The sequence below is a fragment of the Daldinia childiae genome, assembly GCF_008694065.1.
Source record: "Daldinia childiae strain JS-1345 chromosome Unknown Scaffold3, whole genome shotgun sequence".
Classification (NCBI taxonomy): Eukaryota; Fungi; Ascomycota; class Sordariomycetes; order Xylariales; family Hypoxylaceae; genus Daldinia; species Daldinia childiae.
The window spans coordinates 4,693,814-4,709,129 of NW_022984644.1; the positions used below are offsets into that span (position 1 = coordinate 4,693,814).

The 15,316-nt window shown below is 43.5% G+C and overlaps 1 protein-coding gene across 1 annotated transcript; it reads left to right on the forward strand.

Moving 5' to 3' along the window:
- Window positions 1-666: 666 nt before the first annotated feature.
- GL218_04003 (DNA damage-inducible protein 1) lies at window positions 667-15,254 on the forward strand (the record flags this gene model as incomplete). The annotated part of the gene is made up of 9 exons (XM_033580584.1): window positions 667-2,370; window positions 10,138-10,544; window positions 10,603-11,036; window positions 11,105-11,313; window positions 11,360-11,575; window positions 11,639-11,896; window positions 13,796-13,815; window positions 13,888-14,486; window positions 14,545-15,254. 9 exons carry the CDS (start codon window positions 667-669, stop codon window positions 15,252-15,254), a joined length of 4,557 nt encoding a protein of 1,518 aa, XP_033437458.1.
- Between the last annotated feature and the right edge of the window lie 62 nt (window positions 15,255-15,316).

Below are 15,316 nucleotides of genomic sequence, written 5' to 3' on the forward strand. Positions count from 1 at the left end.
ACTCTCCATCGTTTCCAATTGTCGTCAAAAATCAACCCCTTATGCCCATCGTTCAATCCACCTCTTGGATACAAGTGTCTCGAGTATGGACCCACTCACGGCATTTGGGCTCTCGGCAAGCATTGTACAATTCATCGGGTTCACTTCAGGCTTGATTTCAAAATCGAGAGAGATCTATAGTTCGTCAAAGGGCTGCACCGGTGAGATTGAGACGCTCGATACTGTCTATGGACAGCTTCGAAACTTGAGCTCAAGTCTTGAGACATCTTTCCAAAGGGACCTCCTAATTGAGGAGGTAAAGGAAAGGGAGATTTTACAACATGTCTTGGCAATCAGCGACTTGGCTAGTACGTGTAAGCTGAACTGCGACAGACTCTTGGAGACCGTGAGAGAGCTTAAAGACAAAAATGGAACGCACACACGATGGAAAAGCTTTAAACTGGCTTTAAAAACTGTTTGGAAGGACAATAAGATCGCCGACCTAGAGCAAAGCCTGCATCATACACAGACATCTCTAATACTTCATATTTGCGCAATGACAAGGTATTAAGTAACCAAGTCTATTGCTCTCGTCTTGAAGGTCATTGTGGAACTAACATTAGAATTAGTTACTGGCAAGGAGTTCATCAACGCCAGCTAGATAGCCTACGCACAGAGAATTATCGTATGCGCTCAGAGCAGTCTTCAAAACTTTCTGACATTTCAAAGTTGATTATTGAGCTACGTACAAGGGGTATAAAGCTAGAACATTACAATAGTCTCTTCACCGTGGACGACATTGCGTCGATTCAAACTCGAATATCTAAATTATCTACATCACAGAAAGATGCTGCCAAGGAGCACATAATTATATCAAGCCTGAGCTTCGATAGTCGGGCTACACGACACTGTTCTATAAAAGAAGCCCACAAAAAGACATTAAGCTGGGTGTTTGAAGATACACAGGCAAGCAGTTCTCGGGTGGGATCCGCCTCAGGCAACTTAATCCGATGGCTTAAGAATCCGGAGGGCATATTTTGGGTTTCTGGAAAACCGGGTTCGGGGAAATCGACTCTTATGAAATACATATCCGACCATCCCACTACTATTGAGACCTTTTCCCAATGGGCATATCCCGATCCTGTTATCGTAGCTCGCCACTATTTCTGGAGTGCCGGTACTTCAATGCAGAAGTCTTACCAGGGGTTACTTCAGACATTACTATATGATATATTCCGTCAGATTCCCGACATTATCGAGACTACCTGTACTGAACGATGGTCTAAATCGGCGGAAGCAATGAACCACGAGTTTTGGACCCTACCAGAGCTTAATCGAGTTCTTCAACGGATTACTGACCGAAGCGATCTTGGTGTGAAGTTTTGTTTTTTCGTGGATGGGTTGGATGAGTATGAGGGTGATCATCTTGACTTCTGCCAAATGCTGCGGGAGCTCTCTAAGTCACCATATGTCAAGCTATGCGTGTCTAGTCGGCCTTGGAATATATTTGAAGATTCATTTGGGCGAGACGAAGCTCGCAAGCTTTATATGCACGACTTCACAAGACCCGACATTAGATCGTACGTTGAAAGCCGATTGCGAGAGCACCCCAGGTGGGAAGAAGTTGACGCAGAGGCCGAAGATACTAATTGGCTAATCGAAAAGATCACGGAACGAGCAGCCGGCGTGTTCTTATGGGTATTCTTAGTTACAAGGGAATTACGGAATGGCCTTACTGAGTATGATAGTTTCTCGGATATGCGAAGGCGACTTAACAACATCCCATCGGACTTAGAAGTCTTCTTCAGGCAGATTCTTGATTCGGTAGAGCCTTTCTATCACCAGAAACTAGCAACAACTTTGCGGATAGCTCTAGCGACGAGACAACCTGCTTCATTTCTCATCTACAGCTTCCACGATGACGAAGATGAGGACCCAGATTATGCACTGAAGGTCCCAATAGAGCCCCTAAGCGCACAAAGGATTGAAACTAGGAAGAAAAAAATATCTCGTCGTCTTAATGGAAGATGTCGTGGCCTCTTGGAATTTAATCCGAATAGCGGTTATGTCGAATTCTTGCACCGGACAGTAATGGATTATCTCCGCACTCAAAGCATGTCTATATATCTCGAGTCAAAGTCACCGCCCGGATTCATTCCCATCCTTTCCCTCTTGAAATCCTCCGTGGCTTACATTAAGAGCACTAAATTTCCCGAGTCTATCGACCGCAAACAATTCGCTACGTATACCCCATCTAAGCTAATGTTTACACTGAAAGAGGCTCTTGCGTACGCGAAGCAGCTTGGAGAGAGCACTATCGCTTTCGAGTATATCGAAGAATTGGAGAATTCTATCCTAGACATGCACCGAAAGGGCCAAGCCAAATTCAATGTATGGGGGCATTCATCCAACCAAGTTCACTTATTTTTCCGTGAACCGGCCGTCGAGGCTAGACTGGACGAATATCTTTGTCATATTCTATCAAAAAAACCTGACTACTTCATGGACTTCCGAGGGTCAGATATGGAACATGTTAGCCTCCTAGCGTTGTCATCAGCTCTAAAACCACGTTGGAATGAACTCGGAGATTCATTTCTTTCACAGCAAGCCCGCCGTACGAATGCGATTCACTACTCCAGAGAGTTAGCTAAAGTTCCAAAAGCATGGGTAATTCTCTTAGAGCATGCTTTGCCATCAAATCCGACCCCTGACTCAGATAGCAGCCAACTTGCATGGCATCTTCAAAGCGGATCGATTTCTATGATGCTGAAGCAAGGAGCAGACCCAAACGCCAAAACTTACCATCAAACATCTCCAGGATATACAGTGGCTTGGCTACGATTCACTGTTGCCTCTTTTACCATTTCTCCTGGTTCATTCCACCAACCCAAATTTATTCACCTCTTGAACAGCTTTGTTAGTACGGGTGCCAACATGCGAGCTCTTGTGTCGGATCCTCTGGGCGAGGAAGAATCATCACCGATTCCCGGCTTAGATGCGTTCTTTAACATCCTTCTACGCAGAACAAACGACCTCGATCATTTCAATATCGAACTTCTCGCTATAGTTACTGAGACACTTATGTGTAGAGCAAGAGCTATAGGAATGGAGATTGATAGCTACTGGTGCATCATAGGAAAAGCCTTTCCGCTGGAGATCACCTCACGCATTAGGAAAGCTTTCCCTAGCCCTAAGCCATGAAAAATGACTCTTTTAATGATATTCATTTGGCCCAAGTGACAAAGAGGAGTTGAAACCCGCTTTGAAAAGAAAAGCAAAGCAAGTTAAATACATCCCCCAGCGAGTTCGGTAAATCATGTAAGACCAAATAACCGTACAGACTTGACTGGACTTATCGAACTTGCTGTCCATTTCATCAATTATGAGAGATAACTTCAGGTAATAGAAAACCTATCCCTAGCCGATCACGTAGATCATTGCCTCAGCTGGGGCACATCATGTCTTATAATATTACGTCACATTCGTCATTTACCCCGGTCCAGGTGCGGCTGAGTAGCACACGATGGAAGAGGCTTGGCTCGGCCAATTGTTATAGGTAGTTGTATATTATCAAATTTGCTCGACGGGCTCACAAGCAGCCAGCCATAGCTGTAAATAAATATGGAGGATAATTTGATTTTTTATTAATAAATTTCATCAATGTAATACCATTTTATTATAACTTGAGCTTTTGGATTTAATACTTTCACAATGTGGCGCTTATCACCTACACTCTCGGCGTGGGCATTCGAGCTGAACCTATTGGCATTGCAAGCCCTCGTTCCTTACAGTACCGATAAAAAGGGTGGCAGCCTATTCCGCCATATAAGGACGCTTACAGCAATATATTTCAACGCCACGTACCTTTTCACCATCAAACAAGAAGCCACGCATCCTGCTTTGGATCCCGAATCCGGTCGGCCCGTATGGCGCGCAATATATGCTTGCCTCTTTAGCATCTTCGTGTGCACATTTAGGACTACTTATAATCATTTTACTCAAACTACCGCTTCTTTAAAGCCATCGCGTGAAGAACTGCTGAGCTGTTATAAGAAAACTGAAACACGCCGACTAATTCCCGTTTACAGAGTGTCGTATCCAGCTTTTCGATTTCTTGATAAGTTGGCGCTCTCTATTCGAACGATAGCAAATTCGCCTACTCCATTAGGAATTCCACGCTTGATTCATAATGGAAGACTCAATATATCCGGGTGTTTTAAATATTTCCTGCTAGGTCCAGTCTTACGGTTTCCTTCAACCTTTCCGGGCATATCGGGATTTTTCTGGCGTAACAGGAGGCACATTGTGAATTTTTTATTTACTATATACAACTTTTTTTACGAGAAAAACACGAGGAGACTAGTGAGCGTAGTCATGATTCTGGGGTTTTTTTCTTTTGAGCAAATCGGTCCCGAGTTTCTGTGGTCTCTCATTTACCACGATGCGCTGGAAGTGGATGGTATATATTATGAAGTGCGATCCGCGGCTCTATTCTCTCCTAGACTTGAAATCCGAATAAGGCCCATGAAGGGATCTTCAATGGAGAAATATAAACGGAATCGTCAAGAACTGGGTTACACGTTTTATAATAATGATGAAATTGAAGCAAAAGGTACAGTTTCAACACTGACTCCTCGTGATCTATCTTGAACATTGTTAGTATTAACCTGTAAATAGCGCGCCACCTGACCAAGATTGTGCCCAACTATGACCACCTAACTTTCAATTGCCAGGCGTTTGTACAGAACTTATTTCGCCGTATTGTGGCCCATGAGTTGCCCCCGAAGGATATGATACCGCCCATACCACCTCGACAACGGACATTACACGGCTACCACAACCAAAGGAGCAATGCTTTGCTTGTTTTAGCTATGTTTATGAGAAATTTCTCACGTTCTCTTGGGTATATTCTCTGGCTTCCGTGGCTCAATTATTGGTACGAATATCTCATCTTCGCGACCTGCTCCTGGCACGGTAAGCCTGCCAGCAATAGAGTCGCACTCTTCCAACTCTTGGCTTCTGTTGCGTTCTTGTACGTATTCGATCTATATAAGATCCCCGAGGGCATGCGCAAGGTTTTTCCAGGCCTCGACACAAGTATCATAGCCCCAATGACAGATGCGAATACGATACCGTGGTATGAATGGGTATTGAATTCGGACTATTACCTCGCGGTTATATCAATGCCTATTACCTGCGTCAACATAGTAGTCAAGCTTTACCTTTATGACCAACATGTAGACAAAGGGCTCCCGAGAATCATGACAATTCCTTGGCATGAGGGCTATGGCTTTGAAGGGATGGAAATAGGGGTCCAGCATTTCACGTCAGACCAGCCCACGAACGGTTACAATATTACACCACTGGGCCTGATACCAAAGATCGATTACACACGAATAAAAGCAGCTGCTAAAGATACGGGCTTTGACAAAAACACTGCTCTAAGGATTCGCAAGGGGTTCCACAAGTTGGCAGATCTGGACAGTGGGGTTTAAACGAAGTGACGACATATTTTACAAAAGGAACAAATTTATAGGATTAGATGTCTTCTTTTATGAAGATACCTAGGCTTATTAGTGCTATCTATCAACTCTCACGCCCAGAAGGTCTGCGCTTTAATACCTAAGGTACCTAAGGTAAGAATCGATCCGAAATACTTCCGGATGGAAGGGCAGGTTCCCATACACATTCATAACTTTTCTAACACTTCATAAAAAGACATGTTCTTTTAAGAATATCATAAGGGGTCGGAATAACATTTTATTAGGCGAATAGACCCGATCATAAAATTAAATAATCTAAACATTACCTATTTTGGTAACCCTGGTAACCAGATGTCTTGTCGACCCATAGGCCCATTTCTGAAATGTGGTCTTACCATGGCGTTAATTAATGTAAAGCTTAGGACAAAGCTGAACATTGTACTAAAGTGCTAGTTAATTCTGATGATAAAACTACCTAGTAACCTACGGTAGGTACATCTTGCTCGGAGCAAGACAAGAGCCTGTAAATTTTAAATTCCTCTTAAGGAACAATACAAAGGAGTTGAGATTTCCACTCAACTCTTCGGCAGGATCCTGAATTAAACCTCGGACATGAGCAGCAAATGCGGTCCTGTCAGTTTCCTCTGTCGTAAACCGACCATCGCGCCAAGCTTCGAATATACTGTATTCTTTATACTCTTTGCTATCCCTTTTTTCACTGAGTCTATCTTCGATGAGAACTCGTTCCTCCAACCTCCAACATACAACCCCATCATCCTGAATCTCTGTCTTCCACTTTCTTAATGCCTTGCATTTGCTTTGCTTTTCGGCCATTTCAAAGCGGACAGTGAAGTGAACTAGCATAAGGTCCGGATCGTCGCGATTAGGCTTTAAATAGTTCCCTCGGGGCTTAAATCCTGAGAGCCACCAATACCATGGTGGTTTCGTCATACGGCCTGTTAGGAGATATGGATAACCATCATTAGTTGCCTTATTTAATATCATGGGTAATGGGTGGGTCAACCAAATAAACCAAGGGGCACTCACCTGAGCTTGACATTTCAGATAAAATTGCGGTTTCTTGCAATTGACCGATGCATTCGTTCAAGTGAAAATCCCACTCCAGAAATCTGTGCTTCAGATGTTTATTAACCTCTGATTTGTTGAAGCTTGCATTCGTGTTCGCTTCGAGTTGCCCTATAGTCCATATAAGGGTCACCGCTCCAAGGGCCGCGTCTCCGTTACCGCCAACGTCAGCGTGAGAGCCCAAGAACCAGCATTGCTTAGAATATGTCTCTTTCCGTTCCTTGGAATTCCAGATGCATGGCTTGAACTGTGCTCTGCTCTCATCTAATGCAAGAACTTGAAAGGAATTTTCAACAGCCTTGGGGACTTGCTTTCCCACAAACGAGAGGGGTCTTGGCCACGGAGTTGGGAGTCCAAGGGCACTGACTGTATCCCAGACAACACAGGCCTTGATTCGCACCTCATGTAATAGCCCTTCATTGCGGAACCTCGTGACATAATCATTCAGCTTCTCTTTCACCGGACATCTCTCGCCGGATCCAACACGCCTAAAGTATTGATTCCTCCACAACGCAAACATCCCCCGCAGATAATATAGGTGTTGTTTTTGGAACAATCCTGTCTGGCTGATGAATGAAGCAAGACATTGAACAGCGAATGCTCCACGGGAGAATCCGACAAGGAATATTTCGTCGCTCTGGTGGTCGAAATTGAAATTATGGGAGAGAAAGCTGTAGGCATTCCTGATTTTAGTTGATATACCTGCTCAAGATTAGCTAGCCAACTGGTGCTATATGGAACGAGACATCGATATTACCTCTTCCAGTTACTCCGTCGACGAGCTTAGCAGGTTTACTAGTAGCATTTCCAACTCCGTTATCATAATATACGGTTTGGAGGTAGTTATCATTAGCTACACCATCAAGGCATCGAGCAAGGGTAGCAACATTAGTCAAGCGGCGCTTGCTGTTAACACCATCTTGCCAGGTGCCATCACAGAATATAAACAGTCGTTTTCGTACTTGGTCGTCATGGCCAATAGTGTTTTCATCTAAACCTTGACCACTAATGATCGGGAAGTCCTGTGTCTGACTGGCCATCAAGAGATGAAAAGGAGTTGTCGAACACCTCAGTGGTCAATCCCTGCGTGGAACTAAAGAGAACAATGTCGACTTGCTTGTGAGAAAACATACAAGAGCATTGCTGGTACTCCAGCTTCACACATGAAAAAAAGAACTTACAAGCGTACCTACCTTACGTATACCCAACTTCATATTATTAGGCCAAATATATATAGCCAATTAAATAGGGACATGCTTCTTCGGAGATACCCCTCGGTGTTATGTATTCAAATGCTATCTGCATTACCTATGTCTCGTTGATCTGTGGTCTACCGTACGTTTGAGCTTTTCAGGTTGGACGCCACATAAAGCCATAAGCAAGGCATCTCCGATAACCCTTTTGATTCGACTGTCTGTTCCCTCGGGGAAAATATCGATATCGATAATTAAGATTAATTGGTAAAACTCATTTTGCGTAACCTTTTGAATAATTTTCATACGTTTTAACCCCATTACGAGTATGCCCTCAAGTGCGAGAGAGATACACAGTATATTATCTATTTACATTTGATTGGTTGAGATTTTTTTACCATTCCTAAGTGGCATACTTTGAGTCTTTTCAAGGTTTTAATTTGTCAATATAAGTGGAATATGCACCTGTGTCTCTCTCGCACTTGAAGGCATACCGTAGAGAAATATTCAAAAAGCAAGGGGTGGCTCTAAAAATAGAGTAGTATGATGTGAACATATTGATTTAAAAACATATGGTCTCCGGAAAGATATTCCATGGAATTACATGCAACCTTCCGATAGACAAAGTAAGATGGGCGCCTATCTACTACCCCTGAGACCCCAAATGCAATGAATACCTCCCGCATAGTTTCATCGTATACAGATACTAAGTCCGGGTTGGATCAGAATAAATTAATATGACACGTTCTTATCCAATGCATAAACTAACTTGGTGAGGCACTCCCCTACCGTAGGGGCCCTACGTCAATTATTCTCACCTCAGTAACCTTATATTCACATAGTTATGTTAATACTAAAAGAAGGACTTAAGTACTTAAGTAAATAGTAGAATGCCCCGTATTCTCCATAATAATCCATAGGTATCTACCAAGAGAGAAGTATTAAGTCAAGCCAAGTAACCGTGCTGACTCGGCCGCTCACCAATTGGTTGGACTGCGTTTTGGCCCATGCCCCTTTTTAAAAACATTGACCTTTTTTTAAACCACATTTTTACTAAAGGTATTACTTATTTGTTATTAGATAACATAATAAATATATCTTATTAATTTAATTTTAAATTTAATAAACGCTATATTTTCTTTTACCTATTTATTTATAAATACATAAGTTCATTAATTGTATAACTATGGGAAATGAGTACCTCTTAGCTTTCGTTGAAGTGGCTCTAGTAACGATACTCCGACTTACCTACGTTTCGGTCTAATGGACTTTGAATACTAAATGTATAATGACCCGAAGGACAGTGTTAACGATAAGGCAAACTCGGCAAACTGAATACTTGGGTAGTTAAAGTAGTAAATAGTAAATGAGAACGACGTTACAGCCGACACACAATTATAAGCGACTACCTGATCGCAGCCCGCAGCTTGTGTCACCCTTCCAGCTAATCGCGTGGGAGTTTAAGTGATGATATGATTCAAGACCAGTAATTTACAATCTAACATACATCATATCGACGACTAGTAGCTACCTCCCTAAATTAGCAAGTCGGTCTGGCTTAGGAGTGGGGGTTGACTAGGCTTTACTCATAAGCTATTTTCTGAAAGGATACTTGAGACAGATATCACGCTTCCTTCAACCAAAATAAGCCACTAGTTATGTTATAGTATACGGATGGTTGTAGCCTGCCATATTAGAATCCAATACAGATGATAGTACCTATATCTGAAATGTAGTGGCCTCTTGTTAGTCGCCAGAGGCGCAATAAAATTAAAGGACACGGAGCCCAACTAACACCCGACAGCATGATGCATGTGCTTATTCGTATGTATGGATTACTCGAATATCTTGACCCTACCCCCTTAACTCTGACAAACTACGGAGGTTAAAGAATCATACGTACAGTATATGTAACTAGAACTAATCTTAACCAACGATGTTATGACGCGTATTTTATCGAGGATGATACACATCGAATAGGACGCTCTATGTTGATCACAACCTACATAGGGTTAGAAAATATCTCAAAGTAAGAAGAATATTTATAGAAAGTTATTATTTGTGGATTAGCAAATACTACATGCTGGACGTAGTAACAGACTTACGACATCTTACATGTGCATTATAGATACCTATAGATAACTTTGTATTTTTCTAGTGCTGTATCAGCCCTTGTTGCGCGATTTCCGTCGTATATTGTCCCTACCGAGCAGCATGTAAGTTTGAGTGCCACTATATAAACCACATTCTAGAGAAAAATGCGATGATATAGTAGTCACAAGGAACTACAATCGTGCCCAGCCATATACTACACCTTCCTCTCCAATATGGAACCGGACAAGCACCCATTTACTTTGAGATTGCGTAAATTTACTCGTCGATTTTCTCATTTCCAGTGGTTGCATAAAGCACCAGCAAACGAACGCGAAGACGATCCTAGCAATGATGATATAAGACAGCTCGAGAACGAAGAGCACCTCAGACATGAACGGAAACCCAAGGATATACAGCAACGCAAACCCGTCGTGTGGCTTGAGCAGAAGCAGGAGGTCGAAGATGAACAACTACTTGAGAATAGACAACGGCCTGGGAGTGAGCAGCAGTACTCGCTACAGACTTTGCTACCTAACAACCTGAGCCATGAACAGTTTCAGATAAATCTCAGCAAATACCCGAGCTACATCCGTGATGTATATCAACGTGCGGAAAGGGAGCGCTTTGATGGTATACCCAATAAACTCAAGCTACAGAAGGAGCCATATATTGAGAAGAATGATTTGATATATCTCGACCAATGGATGCAGTATGTATTTCTACTCCCAAGACGATACTAAGAAACTGATAGACTATATCTCATCTAGGAAGCGTGGCACTCCTCTGGATAAAGGCAAACATTTACAAAATAAGGCGCGTATCGAACAAAATACCAATGAAAACATCAGAAGAGTCACCTTGAAAGCCTTTCGAGAATATAAGAACAACAGAGAAGTTGTTGCGGCTATGGATATTTTGAAGGACGGACTAGAGGGTGTTGGGTCTTCAAGAGCATCCCTTATACTTTCAGTCGCGTTCCCTGACTCTCTACCGTTCTTCTCTAGAGGGCTTTATCGATGGACTCACTGGGATGAGAGGAGTGGTTGGGCGCAAGACTTCAAGTGGACACCAGATAAATATCACAGTGTGCTCAACCATGTATCGTCCTTGGTTGAAAGTCACTCCGTAGATGGCAACAGTATACAAGCTGTTGATGTCGAAAAAGTTGCATTTGTGTTGGAGCACGAGAGTTGTATCACTGGTAAGCAATAAATATCACCCTATCAGAATCGCATTTATAGTTTTATAACCTGTTGACATATAATACAGGTTTTCAAATCGACAGTATCGTGGATGACCTTATTGACAGGACTGAGATCACAGGTCATGGGCGTGCAAATGTGTACAAAGTTGATAGGAGTGCAATAGATGGGAGCCAAGGTGTCATTGCACTGAAACAAATCTACAAGACGAAAGATGTTACAGTTGCAAGGAGCAGATTTCTTGCAGAAGTGACGTCTTCATATCACCTATCAAAGGTACGTTGAAAATATTGCCATACGTGTATATTTCTAACACTTCTAGCTATCGCCGGAACACTTCGTTGAATTCATTGGGTGGAATGAGGACCGAAATAGTCTCTTCATCGCAATGGAATATATTGAGCTTGGCGACTTAGAACAATGCATTGGTGCTAGTCGCTGGGTCGAGAAAGACATAAAGGAAACTACAAGGCAGATATTAGAGGGGCTAGATATCATGCATCGAGAAGGTATTGCTCATCGAGATCTCAAGCCTCAGGTAATAATATTCTTGCCCCTTTTCTATTATATGATACATGAATGCTTACTTGTGGAAACTCAGAACATTCTTGTCGTCTCAATGAAACCGAGCAACGTAAAGGTCAAGATTGCTGACTTTGGTCTCTCGAAACGACTTTCTAATAGGAAGACCTCGGTTCTTGCCACTAGGGGGATCGGCACAGCTGGTTACAAAGCCCCAGAAGTTGTACAGCAGTGGTATTCAGAAGATTCGGACCAAGATCAGGACCATTATTCTCGGCACTCATACACATTCAAGGCCGACATCTGGTCTGTAGGTTGCATTATATTCAGGATGGTTGTAGGAGAGCGAACACGCCTATTCCGCAATGATATCGAGTTGACTAATCAACCTTCGCTCATAAAAAGGGTCAAATGTATAAAGAATCTTCTAGAAGGGGCAGACACACCGATGGGACAGGATGGAATACAATTTGTGCAGAAACTAATCGTTATCGAAGAAGAAGACCGGTGCGATTCGGAAAGTGCGTTGAAGGAATTGGGCAGCTGGAAGATACCTACTTGAGGGTAGAGATTGAAACACGACTTATTGGCGAGTGACTGACAATAGATTGAACATCTAATGCATACAAGAAGGGAAGCAACATACACGAGGTCGAAGGGGTTTATTATAAACTATTCACTCTCTTGTTATTCACCTTACTAGCTATTTAAGTTACTTCTTTATTCTCATCTGTTTTCTAGAAGAAGGTAATGATAGAGCGTTGTTAACACAATAACTAAGTGATTAGTTGGTATTAACATAATATGTCACCACCAGCTTTGGCATATCTATTGTTTAGGTAGTAAGTAGGATTTAAATTACCCAACTAACACATCCTTCATAATTTCTGGTTTGACAATTTGAATAAGCCGTTAATACTTCCTTCATCTTCTCTTGAAGTCGAATTAAATTTATGAAGAGGTGAAAGTAAAGTGTCAAGGTATCAAGGTGTGCATATCTTAACCCCGATGCAGTCGCTTTTCAACTAGTTCTATAAATAGAGAAGTACTCAAGTTTATACAAAACATGTTCATAGAACTTGATGGTTCCTGAGGTTGGATTAATCATCATATAATCTTATCTAGAGAGCAAGAGAAGTTAGCTGAAGTTGTCTGATTTATTGAAGCTAATTGGATCGAGTTATAAGGTATATATACGTTAAACTACCCAAGATGACGTGAGCATCGGATGTACTTCAGATTTAGTATCAGGGGAGCCAATCTAGCCGCGTGCCTTCGGAATATACATACGTGAATGTTTCATAACCAAGGAAAGTGGTAGGGCGCTTCTATTTGTTTCGAAGGATCTCAGTCAGCAGAAATAAACTGTTGGGGATACGAGATAGTAATATATTATAATGGGACGCAAGTTTTTTAAACACGTAAAATATAGGCACCTTATGTAAGTTAGTGCAATTCTACTACTACGTAGCTGCATCAACCTATAATGAAGTATTTGTGGTATCAAAAATACGTATAAAGTGTCTTCCCTCGTTAGAACAATTATCTTGTTTTTCCATGTTATGCGGACTCTCCAGCCCTACGTGCCAAATTAAAGCCTCAGCTAAGAGCATAGATCTCATTCAGGTGGGGTGCAACGTATAGAAATAAACCCCTGCGGATAAAAAAGTCTAGGCTTTGGTAGTGGGGTTCTAAGGGACGGGACTTACTTCTGATAAAGTGGAGAAATTATGATGTAGTTGGTCGGCGCTTGATTACATGTTGTATCCCACACAGCCTACGCAGCCCACGCAACCCACGCAACCTACACAATCCACGCTAAAGCATCAATTACCTGGAACAACAACTCAAACTGTCCACCTACATACATACACCTACATATACATACATATACTACTACATATACTAACTACGTAAACTATCTTTACTTACTATTGCATCTTCGGATCATATACCCGCCTTCGCCCGCCGTAGTTCCAAGTTGCATGTGCCCGTGTTACATCGTCGAAGCAGACAGCAACCCATTCCGACCTTCTATTCGTCGCCTTTTGCTTCTCTGCACCATTAATTTTTCACCAGTTTTTTCTCTTGATCTCTGATCGCCGATCTAGACACCACACACTCTCGACTCGTCTTAGTTCACGACAAACCGAGCCAGTACCTAGCTGCGCCGTTTCCCCCGACTTTGTCTCATCATCCTTATTACCTTCTCACGGTCCCTACTGCGACGAGTTAGTCGTCATCACAAGTCAAAATGTAAGCAGGCACACGCGTCCCTTGCATTCATCCCCTTTAGCCTCGACACATCGAAGCTGATGTTAAACATAGGCATATCACCGTGAACGTGAACAATCCGGACGTCGAAGCTCAAGAGCTTCAACTAATAAACCTCGATGTCCCTCCCGATATGACCTTAGCCGACCTCCGAAGCTCCATTGAAGCCGAGGGAATACCTGGCCCGTCGCAAAACATCTACCACAACGGCCAGCTTATCACTGATAATTCCAAGACGTTGCAAGAGCTAGACATTTCCGATGGAGACATGTTGGCACTTCACGTGCGGGACATGAGAGGCAACACTGGCGTTGCGCCTGCTCACCGCGAGCCACAGAGACGACAGCCTGCTCCTGTAGCCCAAGACCCGGAGCTCATCCGCTTGCAAGTCCTCGGTGATTCTCGACTAAGAGGCGAACTCGAACGAGCAAACCCCCAGCTAGCAGCCGCCCTCGAGAACCCTCAGAGATTCGCCCAGATCTTCCGTCAGAGCGCAGACCAGCAGGAGGAGGCACGCCGAGCACGTATGCGGGAGATTGAGGCCCTAAACAATGATGAGTTTAATCCCGAGTCCCAGGCCAAGATTGAAGACATGATTCGCCAGCAAGGTGTTATGGAGAATCTCCAAAATGCTATGGAGTATAACCCCGAATGTAAGCCATTCTCTTCCCTGGACATTCAAACCCTAGGTTCTAACCCCCTCTTTTGCAGCTTTCGGTCGCGTGCATCTCCTTTACGTCGACGTCAAAGTCAATGGTGTGAAGGTCAAGGCCTTGGTCGACTCTGGCGCCCAAGCTACAATCATGTCCCCGACATGTGCCGAGGCATGCAACATCATGCGCCTTGTCGACCGACGGTTTGCTGGAGTAGCTCGTGGGGTTGGAACTGCAAATATTATAGGTCGTGTTCACTACACCATGCTACAACTGGGCACGAAGCACCTCGCGGCCGCATTCACGGTCATGGAGGGCAAGTCAGTTGACCTGCTACTCGGTCTAGACATTCTTAAAGGTCACCAAGCAACTATCGATCTTGTACGCAACAAGCTTATCATCCAAGGGGAGGAGGTAGAGTTCCTCGGCGAATCAGACATCCCTAAGGAAACCGAAGAGGCGGTTAATCAGGAACCAACCGTTCAGGGCCCTGGCGGTACGACTATTGGTGCCCGCTCAGGTGCCGTTACTGGTCCCCAAGTCTCGTCCGCAGGCCCTTCTGCCCCTAGCACATCACGACCTGCGGCTCCGGTGGCCCGCCCCGCGCAACCACCAGCTCAACCTCAGGTGCAGCCTCAAAGAACGTTCCCCGAAAACGACATCAACACACTAGTAGCGCTTGGTTGGGATAGGCAGGCTGCGATTAATGCTTTGGAAGCTACAGGTGGCAACGTCGAATTCGCCGCGTCCCTCCTTTTCAACAACTAATGAACCCCGATCTGCCACTTGCACTTTACGATGCAGTACACGTGATCGAAGAACGCAGCAGT